General features: G+C 60.1%; 1 protein-coding gene across 1 annotated transcript; it reads right to left on the minus strand.

The window, feature by feature from the left end:
* Nucleotides 1–4046: 4046 nt before the first annotated feature.
* MXD1 (MAX dimerization protein 1) lies at nucleotides 4047–12971 on the minus strand. The gene is made up of 6 exons (XM_082072824.1): nucleotides 12821–12971; nucleotides 12638–12734; nucleotides 9947–9976; nucleotides 7588–7702; nucleotides 6022–6181; nucleotides 4047–5630 (listed from the first exon to the last, which is right to left on the minus strand). Exons 1-6 carry the CDS (start codon nucleotides 12891–12893, stop codon nucleotides 5443–5445), a joined length of 663 nt encoding a protein of 220 aa, XP_081928950.1. The 5' UTR covers nucleotides 12894–12971; the 3' UTR covers nucleotides 4047–5442.
* Between the last annotated feature and the right edge of the window lie 696 nt (nucleotides 12972–13667).

The following is a 13667-nucleotide window of genomic DNA, read 5'->3' on the forward strand; positions in this document are numbered from 1 at the left end:
CTCCTCCTGTGTCCCCAAAGCCACTTGAGATGTCCCAGGTCCTTCTGCCACCTCCTTGCCTTCATGTGCCACCCCAGGTGCCACCTCCTGTGTCCTCAAAGCCACCCCACATGTCACCCTATATGTCCCAGGTCCTTCTGTCACCCCCTGTGCCACCCCATGTGTCCCACACTAGGGGACATCCCAGCGGGCCACAGTGTCAGCTGCGCTGATGGTGACAATTGTGGCAGCAGCTGCTGTCACCCCATTGGTGACCCCATTGCCTGTGACCCAGGGGGGACCCCAGGGGTGTTGGGGACGAGTGGGGCTGGTGTCACCTGCCCGGTCCCTGCTGCTGGTGGAGCTTCGTTACCTGGGGCTTAATTACCTGATTCATTAATTACCTGCCCCCTCCTGGGTGCTGCTCTATCCACCGCAGGCAGCAGCAGCTCCCAGTTTGCACCCAGTAGATCCCAGTCACCCCCAGTAGGCAGCAGTGACCTCCCAGTATGCACCCAGCAGCTCCCAGTCGCTCCCAGTAGCCCCCAGTTACTCCCAGTAGGGAGCAGCAGCAGCTCCCAGTACACACAGAGAAGCTCCCTGTAGGCACCCAGTACACTCCCAGTCACATCCAGTTACTCCCAGTAGGCAGCAGTGAGCTCCCAGTACGCACAGAGGAGCTCCCAGTATGCACTGGCAAGCTCCCAGTACACACCCAGGAGCTTCCAGTAGGCAGCATTAAGCTCCCAGTATGCACCCAGGAGCTCCCAGTTTGCACCCAGCAGCTCCCAGTCCCTTCCAGTAGCTCCCAGTTTCTCCCAGTAGGCAGCACTGAGCTCCTAGTTTGCACCCAGGAGCTCCCAGTCACATCCATTCACTCCCAGTTTGTCCCAGTAGGCAGCAGCAGCAGCTCCCAGTACACACAGAGAAGCTCCCTGTAGGCACCCAGTATAGTCCCAGTCACATCCAGTCACTCCCAGTAGGCAGCAATGAGCTCCCAGTACACACAGAGGAGCTCCCAGTATGCACCAGCAAGCTCCCAGTCGCTCCCAGTACACACCCAGGAGCTCCCAGTAAGCAGTAGTGACCTCCCAGTATGCACCCAGTCCCTCCCAGTAGCTCCCAGTTTCTCCCAGTAGGCAGCACTGAGCTCCCAGTTTGCACCCACGAGCTCCCAGTCACATCCATTCACTCCCAGTTTGTCCCAGTAGGCAGCAGCAGCAGCTCCCATTACATACTGGGGAGCTCCCAGTCTCTTCCAGTATGCACACAGGACCCCCTTGTAACCACCCAGAAGCTCCCAGTCATATCCAGTCACTCCCAGTAGGCAGCAGTGACCTCCCAGTATGCACCCAGCAGCTCCCAGTTTGCACACAGGAGCTCCCAGTCGCTCCCAGTAGCCCCCAGTTACTCCCAGTAGGCAGCAGCAGCAGCTCCCAGTACACACAGAGAAGCTCCCTGTAGGCACCCAGTATAGTCCCAGTCACATCCAGTCACTCCCAGTAGGCAGCAATGAGCTCCCAGTACACACAGAGGAGCTCCCAGTATGCACCAGCAAGCTCCCAGTCGCTCCCAGTACACACCCAGGAGCTCCCAGTAAGCAGTAGTGACCTCCCAGTATGCACCCAGCAGCTCCCAGTTTGCACCCAGCAGCTCCCAGTCCCTCCCAGTAGCTCCCAGTTTCTCCCAGTAGGCAGCACTGAGCTCCCAGTTTGCACCCAGGAGCTCCCAGTCACATCCATTCACTCCCAGTTTGTCCCAGTAGGCAGCAGCAGCAGCTCCCATTACATATTGGGGAGCTCCCAGTATGCACACAGGACCCCCTTGTAAGCACCCAGAAGCTCCCAGTCACATCCAGTCATTCCCAGTAGGCAGCAGTGAGCTCCCAGTACACACAGAGGAACTCCCAGTATGCACCAGCAAGCTCCCAGTTGCTCCCAGTACACACCCAGGAGCTCCCAGTAGGCAGCAGTGACCTCCCAGTATGCACCCAGCAGCTCCCAGTTTGCACCCAGCAGCTCCCAGTTTGCACCCAGGAGCTCCCAGTCGCTCCCAGTAGCCCCCAGTTACTCCCAGTAGGCAGCAGCAGCAGCTCCCAGTACACACAGAGAAGCTCCCTGTAGGCACCCAGTATAGTCCCAGTCACATCCAGTCACTCCCAGTAGGCAGCAGTGAGCTCCCAGTACACAAAGAGGAGCTCCCAGTATGCACTGGCAAGCTCCCAGTCGCTCCCAGTACACACCCAGGAGCTCCCAGTAAGCAGCAGTGATGTCCCAGTAGGCAGCAGTGACTTCCCAGTATGCACCCAGGAGCTCCCAGTCACATCCAGTCACTCCCAGTTACTCCCAGTAGGCAGCAGCAGCTCCCAGTTTGCATCCAGGAGCTCCCAGTCCCTCCCAGTAGCTCCCAGTTTGTCCCAGTAGGCAGCAGCAGCAGCTCCCAGTACGCACCCAGGAGCTCCCAGTTGCTCCCAGTAGCCACACAGGACCCTCTTGTAAGCACCCAGAAGCTCCCAGTCACATCCAGTCATTCCCAGTAGGCAGCAGTGAGCTCCCAGTACACACAGAGGAGCTCCCAGTATGCACTGGCAAGCTCCCAGTCACTCCCAGTAAGCAGCAGTGAGCTCCCAGTTTGCACCCAGAAGCTCCCAGTACACCCAGAGAAGCTCCCTGTAGGCACCCAGTACACTCCCAGTCACATCCAGTTACTCCCAGTATGCAGCACTGAGCTCCCAGTTTGCACCCAGCAGCTCCCAGTCCCTCCCAGCCCGCACGTCCCCGGGCCCCCCAGCACACGCGTCTCTTTCGTAATGAAATAATTTATTTCTAACAGTGGAACAATCCAGAAATATCCAAAAACACGGCAAAAAGGTCTAAAACACGGAGTTCCTAAAAAACGCGTCCGAAAAAAAGCACCATGGGAGGGGGACGGGGGGGGTCCCGGTGCCAACAACGGGGTCCCAGATAAACCAACACGAACCCGGAGCCGCGTGGGTGATGGAGAAGAAACGAGTGGGGAAAACGATGGAAAAGCACAAATAAAATGTAAGAAAAATAAACCCCAACCAACCCGGCTCGGGATGTGAACAGAAAATGATAAAACCAACCCAAAAAGGGGGTTTTGGCGGGGGGGGAGGCGGCTGCGGCTCCTGGAGCCCCCGGGGGGCGGCAAAAGGGTCCTCTGTGCGGGTTGGTAATGGGGATGCTGGTGGGTCGGGGGGCTGTGGGGCCCCAGGGGCCGGGACGCGGGTCTGGGGGGTCCTGGGGGTTGGGGATGGGGGGTGTGCTGCTGGTGGGGGGGCGGGGGGGAATGGGGGGGGAAATGGGGGAAGGAAAGATGGGGGAAGGAAAGGGGGAGGAAGAAAAAAGGGGGGGGGGAAGAAAAAAGGGGGGGGGGGAAAAAGGGGGGGGAGAAAAAAGGGGGGGGAAGAAAAAAGGGGGGGGGGAAGAAAAAAGGGGGGGGAAGAAAAAAGGGGGGGGAAGAAAAAGGGGGGGGAAGAAAAAGGGGGGGAAGAAAAAGGGGGGGAAGAAAAAGGGGGGGGAAGAAAAAGGGGGGGGAAGAAAAAGGGGGGGGAAGAAAAAGGGGGGGGAAGAAAAAGGGGGGGGAAGAAAAAGGGGGGGGAAGAAAAAGGGGGGGGAAGAAAAAGGGGGGGGAAGAAAAAAGGGGGGGGAAGAAAAAAAGGGGGGGAGAAAAAAGGGGGGAAGAAAAAGGGGGGGAAGAAAAAGGGGGGGGAGAAAAAAGGGGGGGGAGAAAAAAGGGGGGGGAAGAAAAAAGGGGGGGGAAGAAAAAAGGGGGGGGGAAGAAAAAAGGGGGGGGGAAGAAAAAAGGGGGGGGAAGAAAAAAGGGGGGGGAAGAAAAAAGGGGGGGAGAAAAAAGGGGGGGGAGAAAAAAGGGGGGGGAGAAAAAAGGGGGGGAAGAGGGGGGAAAGGCAGGAAAGGGGGGGGGAAGGGGGAAGGGGGAGGGGGGGAAGGGGGGGAAGGGGGTGGTGGGGGGAGGGGGAGAAGGGGGGGAAGGGGGGGAAGGGGGAAAAGGGGAGGAAAGGGGAGGGAAAGGGGGAAAAGGGGGGGAAAGGGGGGAAAGGGGGGGAATAAAGGGGGGGAAAAAAGGGGGGAAAAAAGGGGGGGAAAAAAGGGGGGAAAACCAATCAAGCCCCCCCCCGCGTGGCGTTTCACCAACAGCCGCCACTCAAACAGGCACAGCACCGAAAATGAGTGGAAACCTCAAGATTGGGGTCTGTCCAACCCACACAAACCCCCACGCCCGCGCGTTTCCCTCCCGCCGGAGCTTCCCCGACCTCCCCGCTTCCGGGCCTCCAAATGCCGATATTCTGCAGTTTTGTCTCTGTGCTTTTCATCTTTTTGCCTTTTTTCCCCCCATTTTTGGGAGCCGGGGGTGCTGAGTTCGTGTTCGGGGGGTTTGTACCGGGTGCGGGTTTGTTCCCCCCATGGGATGGAAAAGCCCTTGGAGCTCGACAGGCAAAGAACCGTCTGTTAGCGCAACGTCGACTTATCCAAGTCTGCAAACGTCTAGAAAAGGCAGAAAGTCGTCGGGTAGAAAAAGGAATAAATAGGATTTCTAGCTGGCGTCTCTGTACATTCCCTGGGCTCTCGGGCCGGACCCCCCGCTACGGGCGCTGGGGGCTCTGCCCCTTTTCTTGGCGTGTTTGGCAGTGACCAAAATCCTCAGGGAGCCCATTCGGTGCCCCGAAAGCTCCTCCCGCGGCCGGGGAAGCGTTTGGGGACCCGTAGGACCCCCCGGTTATTGCTGAGCGGTGGCTGGAGCGGGACCCGGCGTCGCTTCTGGCCAACGGCTGAGGCATCGTCTTGGTTTTTGTGCTAAAGGGCTGGAGATCGTCTTGGTTCGTCTCTCCGAGGTAGAATTAAGTTGTCCCCGAGACAAGAGGAGAAGGGGATGGTGGAGCGAGTGCGACGCGCAGAGCCGGGACGGCGTGGGGACGGCAGCGGGTTTGGGGCGCCCCGGTACGATTCCTGCGCCCCCGCGGGACGTGACGCGGCCAAAACGCTCCGTGTGCCGACGCCGACTCGTCCCCGCGCTCCAAACCACCTGAGTGCAGCTCCGTCCCCGGATCCTCACCCAAAACGCGGCATCGGCACCTCGCCGCTGATCCGCGGGTACGTGAGGTCGCTGGGCGGACGTGGAGCGGATCGGGGACGCGGGACAGCGGCGCGTGGAGGTCACCGTCACCGCCGTGACGTCCTCGGGCGCACGGAGCGCGCTTGGAATGTTCGGTGTGCAGAGGGAGTTGGGACGGGACGAGAAGCCGGCGGGAGCAGCATCGCCCGCAGCCCCGCGCGGTTTAGGACTTGGGCAAAGCTCAGCTTTGCGTCGGTCTGCGGGACGCGGGGACGTTGGAGGCGCAGAGCGGCGGGGCGGTCGGGTGTGCTACCTAAGGAGATCCAGAGGGGAAACAGCGACGGGTGGAGCAGCTCCGGGAGCCGCTTCTTATAGCCCGGGAGCCGCTTTGTGGCTGCTCTGCAGCTTCAAGCGCTTGAGGCCGGCGCTGGAATAGCCCTCGTCGCTGCAGACGCTCTGCAGGCTGCCCCGCTCGTCCGAGTCGCTGGGGCTGCTGCTGCTCCAGTCGAGGTCGGCGGGGAGGTCGTCCGTGCTCTCCACGTCCACGTCGATCTCTTCTGCGAGAGGAACAGAATCACAGATCACAGAATGGACTGGGTTGGAAAAGCCCTCAGAGATCATCGAGTCCAACCCTTGGTCCAACTCCAGTCCATTGACTAGATCATGGCACTAAGTGCCATGTCCAATCTAAGTTTAAAAACCTCCAGGGACGGTGAGTCCAGCACCTCCCTGGGCAGCCATTCCAATCCTGACCACTCTCTCTGCACAGAATTGCTTTCTAATCTCCAGCCTCAATTTCCCCTGGCAGAGTTGAAGCCCATGGCCCCTTGTCCTATTGCTGATGCCTGGGAGAAGAGCCCAATCCCCCCCTGGCTAGAACTGCCCTTCAGGTGGTTCTAGAACGCTGGGGTCACGCCGCGGCAGGACGGCGCCGGGCCCGGCACTCACCGCGGTCCGAGTCGGAGCGCTCCGAGGACACGGCCGAGCCCACGCTGTCCGTGCGCGTCCGCTCCACCCCCAGCTTCTCCAGCTGCCGCTTCAGGTGCCGCTGCTCCCGCTGCAGCTGCTCGATCTGGTGCACGGCTCGCCGGTCGTAGTCCTCGAGCTTCTGCAGGGGGAGGGAGAGAAGAGGCTGAGCCCCCAGCTCCAAGTGAAACGTCACCTTTGCTGCTTGAGGTACCAAAGCGCGACCACCAGCGGCTGCCGAGGGCTCCTGCTCCAGCTCCAGCACAGGGCTCTGCTCAGCGTGTCTGAGAATCTGTGAATCGTTCTGGTTGGAAAAGCCCCTCGAGCTCATCAAGTCCATCCCTAACCCACCCCCAGCACTGCCCCATGTCCTGAGAACCTCATGTCCGTCTGTCCAACCCTCCAGGGATGGTGACTCCAGCACTGCCCTGGGCAGCCTGTTCCAATGCCCCACAGCCCTTTGGGGAAGAAATTGTTCCCCACATCCAACCTCAACCTCCCCTGGCGCAACTTGAGGCCGTTTCCTCTGCTCCTGGCGCTTGTTCCTGGGGAGCAGAGCCCGACCCCCCTGGCTCCAAGCTCCTTTCAGGCAGTTCAGAGATCAGAAGGTCTCCCCTCAGCTCCTGTTCTCCAGCTGAACCCCCAGGTCCCTCAGCCGCTCCCATCACACTTGTGCTCCAGCCCCTCACCAGCTCCGTTCCCTTCTCTCAACTCGCTCCAGCTTCTCCGTGCAGCTGCGCTGGAGCTTGTCCCATCCTATTTATACATTTTCAGAGTCTTTGATAACCAGGGAGTTGAGCACAGGCCGACGCCAGCGCTGCCCCGGTTACCCCTCAGCTCATAAAGCTCTAATCACACCCAGTGAGGAGAAACCTGTTGAGTCCAAGTGGAAAGGACAGAGAGGGACAGGGGGGTGGTCAGTAGGTCAGAGAGGTTCTCCTGCCCCTCTGCTCTGCCCTGGGGAGACCACACCTGGAATCTTGTGTCCAGTTGTGGCCCCTCAGTTCCAGCAGGACAGGGAACTGCTGCAGAGAGTCCAGCGCAGGGCAACAAAGATGCTGAAGGGAGTGGAGCATCTCCCGGGTGAGGAAAGGCTGAGGGAGCTGGGGCTCTGGAGCTGGACAAGAGGAGACTGAGGGGGGACTCATTCATGTTTACAGATATCTAAAGGGGGAGTGTCAGGAGGATGGAGCCAGGCTCTTCTCGGTGACAACCAGTGACAGGACAAGGGGCAATGGGTTCAAACTGGAACACAGGAGGTTCCACTTAAATATGAGAAGAAACTTGTTCGGGGTGAGGGTGGCAGAGCCTGGCCCAGGCTGCCCAGGGGGTTGTGGAGTCTCCTTCTGTGCAGACATTCCAACCCGCCTGGACACCTTCCTGTGTAACCTCATCTGGGTGTTCCTGCTCCATGGGGGGATTGCACTGGATGAGCTTTCCAGGGCCCTTCAACCCCTGACACTCTGGGTTTCTGTGCAAAACGCGTCCGTGCCCCATCCCAGCCTGATCCGTAACGCATCGCCAGGATCCACGCCCCGTGCCGCTCACCTTGATGTGGGACTGTGCGCGGGTCAGCAGGCTCAGCGTGGTGTGTCTCCCGGCGTCAGCGCCCGGCGGCACCAGCCCCTTGAGCTTCTCCAGGCACAGCCGCAGGTGCGCGCGCCTGCAAACACAACGCGGGGTTCACCGCATCCACCCCCGGCAACACGGAGGAGAAATACAACACAGAACCATCCCTGTGACAACTCAAATACACATCCCGGGTGCACAAACACACACACAACCCCAACGCCTACAACTTGAAACTAAAACGTGCCATTACTTTAACACACATTATCTAGGAACTGTGGTTCGTGATTCTGAATGTGTGATGTAAAAGAATGAAATACATGAATGAATATAAAACCAAGTAAGTAAGCACCTGTAGGAAAGAATTGGAGGTAATTCTGGATCAGATGTAGTAGAAACATATAATAATATATAATAATATAAGGCAACACATGTGGAGTTGTCAACTTTCCAAAGGTTTCAGAGCTCACCTTAGACCATCAGGTCTGGGTGTCAATAGATCGAACTGCTCTTGACTGATGAACATGATAGAAAACACTGGGAAACCACAGCCGGACAATGGGACACCCCCAAAAAACAACCGCAGCTCCGGCCGATGCCACCGACAAACCACGGCGCCTTTTGGGGTGTTTGCTGGTGAGGAGCTGCCGCCGAGCGCGGCTTTTTGGGCGAGCAAACCTGCTTTTGGGCTTTCTCCTCCCAAAAAGCGTCGCTGCGGGGACGCTGCTTGGTCACCGCGTCGCTTTGGTAGCACCGGGACAGAAGCTGTGGAGCCGGCAACCCAGTGGAATGGGCCGGTTTGGCTCCATCGCCGTGGTTGGAACAGCAGCAGGGACCCAAAGGGACGCAGCGCCGGCTGCTTGGCGCTGGGAACTTGCGGCACACCCCGATTTTCTCAGCATTAATGCGTCAGTTCGGGTTCTATCGCTCACAAACCGCTGCCCAGGACACTCCGTCTCCTCGGGGTCCTCCCTTGGTCGGGAAGTTTTGGGGCACCCATAGCCAGAGTGGGGGGTGCCAAGATGTTTTGGGGCACCCATAGCCAGAGTGGGGGGTGCCAAGACGTTTTGGGGCACCCATAGCCAGAGTGGGGGGTGCCAAGACGTTTTGGGGTGCCCATAGCCAGAGCGGGGGTGCAGAGCAGCCGAGAAGCTTCTGAATGCCCACAGCCAGATCTGACAAGACTATAAAAACGGGGTTCCCACCGATGTCCCCTTTGTGTGGTCGTCTTGGAGCCGCGGGCCAAAATACAACCAGGAGACCCTCGTGGTACTGGGACTGTCTCATCGCCGTGTGGGGGTGTTTGTATAACTGATTGTATAAACCCCATTTCTAATTGGTTGTTTTGCTGGACTTTCCTGGCCAGAATAAGTCTGGTTTGAACCTTGGTTGTCTGCCTAAAACTGATTTTGGGGTCCCATCATGACAAGACGCCCCAACCTCAAGTTTCAGGGCACGTTCTCAGGCAGCGGTTGCAACACCCACCTTAGAAACACGCGATGGACACCGACAGATGGAAATGGGGGTTTTGCAAGTGCCCGTTTGGGGCACACGGGGAGGAAACGGGTGTTTGCCCACACAAATCCCTTTGGAATTACAACGTGGATGGAACACGTGGGCATTTTGTGGGCACAGACAAGGATGAGGAGCTGGCCCCGCGGCAGCAAAATCAACCTTTTCAGCTGCTGCTAAAGCAAAACACCCCGTTCGCACCCGAAAAACAAGGAGTGGAAACAAACCAGCCGGCCCTGCCCAGCAGAGGTTGCGCAGGAGCAGCAACAACCCGCTCGGCCAGCGCCGAAAAGCGCCCGCGTTTCACAACGCCGGAGCCAACCGGGGTTTCCGCTTCCAACCCCGACCGCCAAAGCGCGTTTCTGCCCCCCTGAAAGCGCTGCCACGCTTAAAACCCCCCCCAAATCCCACAGGTTTGTGGTAATAAGTGAGAAGGGATGAGCGAGCATCGCGCGGAGGGTTTGTTACTCGCTTGAAGGGGCGGAAAAGACGGAGCATTTACGGCTTGTGCAACGTTAGCGACGGGATTGCGACACCACTCGGGTTGAAGGCGGCGAGAGGGACCCCGGGCGAGCCTGAAGTCACCAAATTCTCATTTTCTGGGTCTTTTCACACGAGGAATAAAAATCCCTGGGCTGTTCTAAGCCAGGAAACCGGGCTCAGTTCAGCCTCAAGATACAAACCGACCGATAAATTGAATTCCCACCTCTTTATCCTGTAGCTGCTCCGACAGCAAATCCTGCCGACGTCAGGGCCCTTGTGGCGTCACTTTGTCCCGTTGTCCCCCCCGCTCCCCATCCGATTGACACAAACCTCCAGCGCTCACCTGTTTTTCTCCATCTCGTTGTGCGTCGACCTGAAAGAGAAAGACCCAATTAGTGACTCCTTCGTTTGACTCCGCGATCGGGATTAATTTAGGGAAAACGTGGAAAAACGGCAAATACGGCGTCGCTTGGTGAAGTGGGGACAATGAAACAGCCAAAGGACACAGACAGCACGGTGCAATGGAGAAAACAGGAGAAAAACGGCAATAAAAGGGTCGGTAAACCCAAAAGATGGCATTTTTTAAGCAGAGAGGCTGAAGTTTTAGAACTAGGACTAGGATTAAGCGGCTGTATCGGTGCAACCGGCAACCAGCCCTTGTCGGACGGAACGTGGGTTTTGGTGCCTTGGGGCACATGGGGTTTGGTTTGTAAAGCAGCTTTTTGGAGATTTCTCGCACAAGGAAGGCAATGGGAGAATGTGCGTCCCGAACGAACACGATGTGAAGTCCCAGCGGGCGTTAAATCCGTTCACAAATTCCCTGGAAGCTCCTGGTTTCGGCAAAGCAAGAAGAGGCAGGAAACACAAACCGCTGCTTATTTTCTCCCCCTCGAAACCCCAAATCGCTGCATTGACACGTGGGAAGAGCCGCTTCCCACCCGCTCCTTCCTTCACACCTCGAGAAGCCGCTGGCGCTAATTAAAGGCGAAACGTCGTTAACGTTGGCAAGGAACAACCTCTGGGTGGATTTTGGGGAGGATAATTAAGCGAAAAAGAAGGGAATGGACCCACCGCAGCTGCGTGGTTTGAATATATCACAGATCAGTTCTGAGGTGAAGAACAAGCCCTAAATCTTCCTAAAAGGAAACTCGGAGTGTGTGAAAAACAGCCGCGAATTCGCCCAAGGCTTCACCCGCACCCCGAAACCCACGGGGAGGGGACAGGGCTGCGGTTTGGGCTGTGCCGGCAGCTCTCAAAGGTCACGGCACGCTGGGGAGTTTGTGACACTGGCACGTCTGGTGACACCGCTCCTCCCTGGGCAAACAGCTGGAAACAACCGGGGAGAGCGGCGACGCGTCGGCACGAACACAACGGTGTTTCCCCCGAAGCTGTTTGGGGGTGCTGGACACGTCCTGGCGTGGGGGTGACACTCAGGAGCTCGATGACACCCGAGGGGTTTTAACGCTCTTAAAGCGGCTGAATAAACCACCGGAACGAGCAAAATCCACGCGGTTACTCCGCGACGCAGGCGATACGGAACGGGAGAGCGAGCAAATAAAACGCGACACGGGGGCGTTGGGTGAATAATCCCCCGGCCTGCGAGGAGCAATTAAACACAGCCCAGGAAATAACCCAAACCTGGTGGGACCTGCTCCCGAACACGACAAAAGGAGTTTTTTCAAAGGAAAGCAGGACTTGGTGATTAATTGAAGGGTTGAACGAAACCCAAGCGATTCCCTGCGCTTGCTTGAACAAAGTCTGGCTTTCTTTAGGGCGAATCCCGGCGGACGGGGACAGTTTCACTTCCTGAGCTCGGCACAAGCTGAAATCAAAAGCCTAAGTTCCACATTCCGCCACGTCAGGCGCCCGCACGGTCCCCACCCCGGTTCGCCCCAAACGGGCGGGTTCTCCCTCGTATCTCACCGGGAGGTGCCGGAGAAACACCGGGAGGGGGACGTGAATTGGGGGTGACAACGGGGAGCCCTTGGTGGGAGGGAAGGGGACGGTGTGACACGGGGGTGACACATTAACAAACATGAGGTCCCGGTGACAGGAGGGTCCCCCCAGCCACACACACCCTGACAGAGGGACCTTCTCGGTCATCCAGGGACAGGATGGTCCCCAGCCTTGTCACACGCCCTGTGGCAGAGGGACCTGCCCGGTCAGCTGGGGACAGGAAGGTCCCCTGGGGACAGGAGGGTCCCCAGCCCTGTCACATGCTCTGCAACAGAGGGACCTGCCCGGTCATCCAGGGACAGGAGGGTCCCCTGGGGACAGGAGGGTGTCCCCAATCCCAACAGCTCCTGGTGACAGCAGGATCCTACCAGACCCGGTCATCCGGGGACAGGAGGGTCCCCGCAGCCTGGGCACACACACCCGGTGACAGTGGGACCTACTCGGTCACCTGGGGACAGGAGGGTCCCCGCAGCCTGGGCACACACACACGGTGACAGTGAGACCTACCCGGTCACCTGGGGACAGGAGGGTCCCCCCAGCCCTGCCAGGTGCTCCGTGACAGTGGGACCTTACTGGGCTTGGTCACCGAGGGACAGGAGGGTCCCCCAGCCCAGCCAGCACCTGGTGACAGCGGGATCCGCCCAGACCCTGTCACCGGTCCCCCCAGCCACAAGCCCGGTGACAGCAGGACCTGGAGACACGACGGTGTCCCCAGCCCCAGCAGCCACTGGTGACAACGATCCTACCGGACCTGGGCACCGGTGACAGGAGGGTCCCCCAGCCCTGCCAGGTGCCCCGAGACAGTGGGACCCGGTGACAGGAGGGTCCCCACCTCGGCCACATGTCCCGTGACAGCGGGAGCTGCCCGGTCACCCGGTGACAGGAGGGTGTCCCCGGCTACATGCCCGGTGACAGGGGCACCTTACCGAGCCCGGTTCCCCGGTGACAGGAGGGTCCCCATCCCGCCACACAGCCCGTGACAGCGGGAGCTGCCCGGTCACCGGGTCAGCCCCTCCCGCAGAGCTCGGCGGGTCCGTCCGGCCGCGGCCGCTCCCGGTGCGGGTCCCCCCGCCGGTACCTGCTGCCGCCGCCGCTCCTCCTGGCCCTGGCTCGGCGCCGCAGGGCCTCCCCGTCCTTCCCGCCGGGCAGCAGCGAGGCGTAGCCGTGCTCGGCTTCTGCGGAGACACAACCGGGGCCGCCGGTCACACCGGGCCCTCCTCAGGGGGCACCGGGCCGGGGCAGGGGGGGGAGCCAGCGGTACCTCGCTCCCGCCGCTCCAGGTAATCGGCCGCCTCCAGCAGCAGCTGGATGCTGAGCCCGCCGCACGCCGCCATGTCTCCGCTGGGAGCGCCGGGCCGGGAGCGGCGGCGGCGGCGAGCGGAGCGCGGGGGGCGGTGGCGCCGTCTGTCCGCCTCGCCTGGCCGTTCCACCAGACCACGCCCCTCGCCGCCGCTCATTGGGCGGTGTCCCGCTGCCGCCGCTGCCTATTGGAGGAAGGAGGAGGGAGGCCCCGCCCAGCGCCCTCACGGGAGGGCGGGCGTTAGGGGGCTGTGCCCGAAGCCACGCCCCACGCTCGCTGTCATTGGCCGAGAGCTCCACGCCCTCCCGCCGTTGGCCCGGCCCCCCCGCAACGCCCCGCCCACTGGCTTCATCCGTGACGCGCCCCATTGGGCGGCACGCCCTGCCACGCCTCTCGTCCTGACTCACTTCCTGCCCGGGCAGCCAATTGCGGAGCGGGAAGCCGAAAGGGGCGGGGCGTCAGCGCCAGCTGGCTACGCGGGCTCGACGGGGGGGCAAAGGGGAACCCGCGGATCCCCCAGGGACGGACCCGGGACCCCCCCAGGGACCGACCCACCCCGTGCTGGAACCCCCCCCCATTCTATACAGGGAGCCCCCGTTCTCCAAGGCCCCCCCAGGTCAGGGAGAACCAAGGCACCCTCCCAAAAGCACCCAAAGCCCCACTCCCCCCCACCCCACAACCCCCCCGGGGTGACAACCAGCAGGTGACAAGGGACCCCCCCAACCCGGTGACCTGGAGGTGACAGAACCCGCCCCCATCTAGCCCCCCAGCACCTCCATTTCAACCCCAGGGCTTCCCTCACCCTTTG

This window comes from Streptopelia decaocto, assembly GCF_964273445.1.
Source record: "Streptopelia decaocto genome assembly, chromosome: 25".
In the NCBI taxonomy this organism is placed as follows: domain Eukaryota; kingdom Metazoa; phylum Chordata; class Aves; order Columbiformes; family Columbidae; genus Streptopelia; species Streptopelia decaocto.

Coding starts and splice junctions, on each gene's coding strand:
- MXD1 (XM_082072824.1), bottom strand. CDS start 12,893: ATGGCGGCGTGCGGCGGGCTCAGCATCCAGCTGCTGCTGGAGGCGGCC. Junction 7,703..9,946: donor AACGAGATGGAGAAAAACAG/GTGAGCGCTGGA, acceptor TTGTGTTTGCAG/GCGCGCGCACCTGCGGCTGT. Junction 5,631..6,021: donor GCGCTCCGACTCGGACCGCG/GTGAGTGCCGGG, acceptor TTCCTCTCGCAG/AAGAGATCGACGTGGACGTG.